Source organism: Simochromis diagramma, unplaced genomic scaffold (genome assembly GCF_900408965.1).
Source record: "Simochromis diagramma unplaced genomic scaffold, fSimDia1.1 OVJJ01000802.1, whole genome shotgun sequence".
Taxonomy (NCBI): Eukaryota; Metazoa; Chordata; class Actinopteri; order Cichliformes; family Cichlidae; genus Simochromis; species Simochromis diagramma.
The window spans coordinates 6,253,822-6,260,575 of NW_024387492.1; the positions used below are offsets into that span (position 1 = coordinate 6,253,822).

At 39.2% G+C, this 6,754-nt stretch overlaps 1 protein-coding gene across 1 annotated transcript; it reads right to left on the reverse strand.

Annotated features, from left to right (window-relative positions):
• Positions 1-695: 695 nt before the first annotated feature.
• On the reverse strand, positions 696-6,143 carry LOC120724921 (interleukin-20 receptor subunit alpha-like). Its single transcript, XM_040017445.1, has 7 exons — positions 5,813-6,143; positions 5,025-5,151; positions 4,551-4,774; positions 4,295-4,470; positions 3,768-3,912; positions 3,360-3,496; positions 696-3,054 (listed from the first exon to the last, which is right to left on the reverse strand). The coding sequence occupies exons 1-7, from the start codon at positions 5,859-5,861 to the stop codon at positions 2,218-2,220; spliced, it is 1,695 nt and encodes a 564-aa protein (XP_039873379.1). The 5' UTR covers positions 5,862-6,143; the 3' UTR covers positions 696-2,217.
• Between the last annotated feature and the right edge of the window lie 611 nt (positions 6,144-6,754).

Here is a 6,754-nt window from a genome sequence, read left to right on the forward strand (position 1 = left end):
AGATTCTCAAAAAAAAATGATAATATTGTACTTTATTATGTACTATAGATAAAGTCTTCATAATTACACACTGAGAAACATCATTCTAAAAGTATTCCACTATTTCTAGATGTAGTTTTTTGGGCAAACCCATGCTCACCTTTTGAGAATCTTTGCCTCTGTAAGATGCTCTTTTCACACTCTATCATGTTACTGACTTGTTGTTAATGAACATAATTAGTTACAAAATGCTCTTCCAAATATTTTTTACTACCACTTACCTTTCTAGCTTTTTGCTGCCCCCCATACCCCCATCCAAACGTTGTGATGTGTTGCTGCCATCTAATTTAAAACAACCTAATAGTTTTCATGAAACAGTAAAATGCCTCAGTTTAAATATTTGATATGCTCGCTGTGTTCCATTGTGAGTAAAATATGGGTTTATGACATTTGCATTGTACACAGTGTCCTAATGCCTTCTTAAAATACAAGGGTTTAACTGGACAACAAACTATATAAAGCTATAAAACAACATGGATATCATGGTTTTGAATGAACGGTTAACCAGAGTTCATGCACCAAACTGAGTTCTGTAAATGCATTAACCTGAAACAACCTGTTTTAGATGTTATCAGTGTGCAGAATGGACGTTAGAAGTGGGTGTCAGAAACTAAATGTACCTGTTTCCCCTCTGTGTTGTTTTAGTAACACAAGGGTTAAGCTTCTACAGGAAGAAATAATTTATTCTCAGAAAGTCCCATCGAGCTACAAAGAGATGGTATGAGTCAGATGTTACAAATTAACATATTTTGGGCAGTTACAACTTCATGCAGGAACAGCACGGGCACAGAAAAAGGAACGGTGTTAACACAGACCACACTGATTTCCTTCAAAAAAAGTCAAAACAAAGTATAATTTATGCACAAATGTTCAGAAGTGCCACTGAAAGCCTTTTGTGTACTTTGTAATGATCACATATTTTAACTGCTATTTTAAGCGTGTTGTTGGTGTCGGAATGCAGGACTCACTGCAGTAAACAAGTCTGACAAGTTCTAAATGACAAAGTGTAAAATATGTTCTGTTCAGCTCAGAACAGAAACAGCAAAAAAATGGAGAAGAACAAGGTAAAACCATAATGTTGTTAATACTGCAGATGGGAATACATTTGCAAGGTTCAGAGAAGCGACAAAAGACGATATGATGGCATGATCAGATTTCACAGATTTAACCAGTTGTTTTTTTTTTAACCCAAAGGCACAAAGGTAGTGGACACATACTGCAGATCATACAACTCATTATTAATCAAAGATGTTGTACATTAAATAAAGCAATAAAGAGTAAAGTGCCTCTTGTCATGATCATGTACAGTTACACTTCTCATTCCACTTAACATCATCATTTCCAGTTACAGAACAGATACTGCTGTTACTGGCAGTGAAAACGAGGGATTCGCTTCACAAACACAACAGCGAAAGGTGTATAGTCCACAGTATTTAAATAAAAGCAGGTTGAATGCTTTACTCGGAACAGCATGATGGACAAGCTGATAAAAAAAAAACCAAAAAAAAAACCTACCCACTGTAATTCAACCTTTACAAGTAAACACGGACACGTACGGTCATGCAACATCTACAATACACTGCGATCATACCCTTAAAAGAAAACACACGGGTAAAGTTTCCTATATAGGATTTTACTGTACTTTCTATTTAAAAAAACAAAAAAAACAAAACCCAAACAAACATCTGATTATCTTAGAGAGATATGTCAGACACCAGTCCAGAATGAAGTGTAGTTTCTTCGTTATGTTAGGCTATGATCATATGTTGTATTATCTTCTGTCACTATCAGACAGCTACATGAGGATGAATACAGATTCAAAACAAATTACATTAAAATATACAGTGTATCTTGTAATTAAGATAAATACATATCCTTCAAAGTTCACCATAGTATGATTTCTTCATGTGTATATCAGTAGATTTTCAGCTATAAAGGTAACATTATTAAGTGAGTACTAAGTACTAAACGCTGCTTTTATCACACACTGTATGCATTTGAATAGAGCTGAGAAACTGTATACTGGCCATGTTTCCTGGATTATCTTTCAATAACAGGGTTAGTGCTTTTTACTGATGAATATCATCTACTGATCCATGGGGATCCCAACAAAGTCCCATTTGTTGAAAACCTTCTCCACTTCACTCCCTGTTTCCACCTGTCGTGTTCTAACTCTTTCTATTCCTCTTCGTCACTTGCTTGGCTGACAGAAACATTATCTAGCCTCAACCTAGCTCTCGTCACATACTCCTCTTCACTCAGTCTTCTACCTCTCTCTAAAAGTAGAGGTACATGCAGTCCTCTTTCATGATTGACACTAAAGTCATCTAGCGTGATGTCAGATTGGTCCGAGGAGGAGGCAGACATGTTTGGAATGTTCTGTGGGGCATAAGCAGAGATTAAAGGCACATTTTCACAGTTGTTTCCTTCCTCCACACCTCTGTTTGCCACTCCCTCCCTATGTGTGCTCCAGATCACCTCTCCATGCAGCTCTTCTCCCCTTTTTACTTCCTCCATTGTTTGCAGATTTAACCGAATGCTTACCAGTAAACTTTCAATCTGTCCATCCTTCTTTTTATTGAGCCCACATGTAGCTGATCTTGGAAAAGACTGTAAACCTGCAGATGACTGGCCATGTGTTTGCATGGGGGTTTGTTTGCATGTCCAAGAAGTGTTAGCCTGAGGAGCGTAAGCTCCACCAGAGTTAACGCTCTCAACTCTCCGGTCTCCATCATCTTGATTCCCTCCTCTTGCTTCCTCTTCTCCTTCAACAATGATTTGAGGAGCCATGCTGATACCCCCGTACTCAACGGACAAATCATCCAAGGGAGCCTCATGCCTCTGGGGCGAGTAGCTGGGTGGGGGATCCACAACTTGTAGAGAGTAGATGGGGTGTTCAAGGCCTGACATTGTGAATAAGTTTCCTGGTGGCTCAGGGCTGATGGGGCTGATTGGGATGAGGTTGGAACTCTCAGGAGGGAACAAAATAGGAGACTTGTGAAAAGAAGGTGGGTTCTGGAAATTGGAAGGGAAGGAAAAAGGTATGAAATGTTTGATAATTTACCTTTGAAACACTACTCAAAGATATCTCATTTAGGTGAAATGCAAAGCAGTAGTTTCAGTTTGCAAGTGCAATTATGTCAGTGGTTCCCTAAGGTGAATTGTTAAATTCGTATTTTAAAAAAACAAAACAAAAAAACAACAACAACGACAAAAAAAACAAAAAACATGCATTGCCCAGTTTAGCGAACCTACATTAATTAAAGTTAAGTGCTGTTTAGGTATTGAATTGCCAGTATGTTTATATGCATTTCTATTACCAGTATATTTGGACTGTGTTGGTCTTTCCCAGACAGGTAGCGATGGAAAAGGTAGGCAGCTGCAATGATCATACCAATGCACAAAGCTGGAACAACAATACCCACAGTCACACTCTGCAGCTGCTCAATCACAGGGTCTAGAGAAGAAAAAAAAAAAGAAAAAGAGGGTGAACTGAGTGAAAATATTTATTCATCCAGGGCTTGTGATGTGAAAAGAAAATAATCTAACATCTGAACCATTTCCTTGACCGACATATTTGGCTCACACAAGGAAGTACAATACACCTGCCGCACAAACACTAATCGCTCTCCAGCTTTGATATCATGTTTACTGACATTTTTTTCTACGTTTCAAACAGGGAGCCGAATATTCTCATTTACAGACACGGTCACGCAATGGAGTTGTACCTTGAGGTGTGGTTATGCAGAGCCATGCAGAGGACTGGCAGTGGATTGGCATCGAGGGGAATTTCAACTGTGCAGAAAAGCAGTATTCCATGTTGTACTTCATCAGGCGGTATTTGTACACGCCGCCAACAACTGGGAAATGGTGCTAAAAACCAACAAGTGCACAGATTAGGTAGTGCTAGAGAGTGGGAAAGAATTTTGGAAAGAATTGCTGCACAAAAAACAAAAAGTTTATGCTTTGTGGGCGTAGGTTAGTTTGTCGTCATAGGCAGTTAAAAAAAAAAAAAAACTACAAAAAAAATGAAGTTGTAGTAGTTGACTCAGTGCTTTACAAGGAAGTTTTCAATACAATGTCTAGCATGAATGTTTTTATTTGTGCCTGACAATCCTGTTTTTGAAATGAAAGCAATTCAGGGCAGCAACATCAGATAGAGACTGTTTCACCTCTTCCTAGAATTTTAAAACTTTTCTTATATGCGGAGTCAAGCTACAGTAGTCATATATATTTCTACTTGATTTATACCTACCGTTTGGTTCAGATGGGTGTTGCGAACAGAGAGGTTGTAAGTCAACTCGGCGTAGAGTGTCACCATGGAAAGCGCTGGGGTGTGGTTGTTTGATGGATACCTCATCGGTCCCTTCATAGTGATGGTGGCACTGTTGTTTTCAACTTCCACAGAAAGCAGTGGGGGCCCCAAAGTAGCTACAAAGTTGGACAAACCTCTATTGTTTAAAGTGTAAACATGTTAAATATGATGTAATGCTTTTGTTTCTTTAACTTACTGTCTATCTTTGGCTCAAATCTCCTGGGTGTGAAAGCCCATTTGGAAGAAGCCCATTTGGAAGACGCTCCCCTCTCCACAGCACGAACTTTGGCATAGTAACCCTGGTTCTCATCCCACATCTCACTGGTTAGATCACACCACGTCCGGACTATTTTTGTACAGTGCTGCACTGCCTTCCAGTTCACCCGTTTCCCCTTCTTACCTTGAATTCTGTCTCCATAGCTGGAAAAGACAAAGACCCACACATTCAGAGGTGAACTTTTGCACAGGTTGAGCAGAGTTTGCTTAAAGTCACAGTCAAAAAAGAAAATTAACTTAAACAAGGCAGACTGATTTTGAGATCTTGTTGCATTTTATTTCTTTTAGCCTTGCTGGAACTTTTTGTTGTTGTCAATAAATCCCTTTGGGACTGCATCTAGGCTAGTTCTTGGGAACTATACATTTTTATTTAAATTCTAAAACATTTACTCACATGGCATATTGCACTGTGTAGAGTGTTTCATCTGTGTAATTGCCTTCTCCTGGAAACCACTGCAGCACGTTCCTCAGATTTACAGAAGAGAAGGTGACATTGATGGGGCTGGGAACAGACTGGGAGACTGAGGGGAAAGAGACAAGAGGTGAGGTGCCTGTCATCAGAATATACACTAGCTTCTAGTTGTCCTGACTGACCTTTAAACTTCCCCTGTGTTTAATGGTACTATTCAACTAGTTGTCCACATATGACCATAAGGTGTGAGCTGTCACTATGATTCACTGCCTTTCAGACTTTGTTCCACCTCACACAGTACACTTAGCTCCTTATAAATCATTTCAAGTAGGCAAACACAATAAAAGTGTTTGATTAAAGATTCTCTATGGGAAGATTATCCAGAGTACATTTTGCACACAGATCAAATAATGTGTTTTATGCTTTGATCTCAGGATGAAAAACCAGAGTCTGTAAAGTGAGTTTACACTTAAAGTAGAGCTAGATGGACTAATACATTTTTTGTGTTTTTGTGTTAACAAAACCACACGTGTTTGTAGCTCTAACGGCCGCTTTCTGTACTTAATGTGGAAGAACTAAATTACAATGTGTTAATTTCTTTAATGATCTCATCGTTGGCTGCATTGTTGTAGTATAAAAGTCAATCCGCTTAAACTGAATAAACGCCATAAAACTAACTGGACAAAATGGAAACAGTGGAAACAAAGAAACCCAGCAGCCACAAAGTAACAACAAAGAAAATAGATATTAGCATTTAAATGCAGACCTACCTGTGGAGTGCAGGCTATAAAAAATGAATAATGTGAATATAGCCAACATCTTTGTACGGAGTCGTCATGTTTTCACAAAAACAAGAAAGCAAATACTTCCAATCCCCTCGGCAGGTTCCCCCCAGTTCCTCCTCATAGTACACCTGCCCGCAGTTCTCTCGATTAAAGGAAATTAAAACCACGCACTCAAGGTTTAAAGTGAAAGAATGTAGCTGAAGTCGGAAGGGTTACGTGAAACTGCCAACCAATAAAACCCCGTGGATTCAGTTAAAGGAATCCCTGCGACCTGACAGGTTTCCTTGTTCCTTATGGGGAAAGGAATGTAACCTTACCCGTTTGTGAACAGTTCACCTGTGAGCCGCGCGTGGGCGTGGGCGTGTCGACGTCTATTGAGATAATAGGCTACAAAAATCTAAGCTTAAGTACAAGTACTTAGTAAACAATTAGATCCACTCCAATATGTGGAAAGAAAAAAATACATTATCCGTGACCCATTTCCAAATAAATCCGTGAACTGTGTTTAGTTTTGCGGTGGTGTGGCGTGTGGAGGCTGTTATGTGGGAACAGGTACACTTTCCTTAAGATGTTCCTGTGGTGTTTATCCGGATAGCAGCCTGAGTAATAAGGTGCTCCGTGTTATTTCCTTAGTCCGTTTCCCCCCAGCTAATATCCTCTCTCTCTCTCTCTAAATACACTGTCAAATGAGATTAGATATTAAAAATTTATATTGACCCTACTGAGCTAAACCTGGGTAACCCATTTGCAAAGAGAAAGCTGTTTTGTTTAAAGTGTAAACATTTACTCTTACTCTTCTTCATCACACCACAATTATTCCACCACGAACCTCACGAAAGCTATGAACAAAACATGGGAAAATCAATTAGCAAATATCGAGAAGAACAGCAGGTGCTCAAACATCGTCCATTGTGACATCTTGTGGCC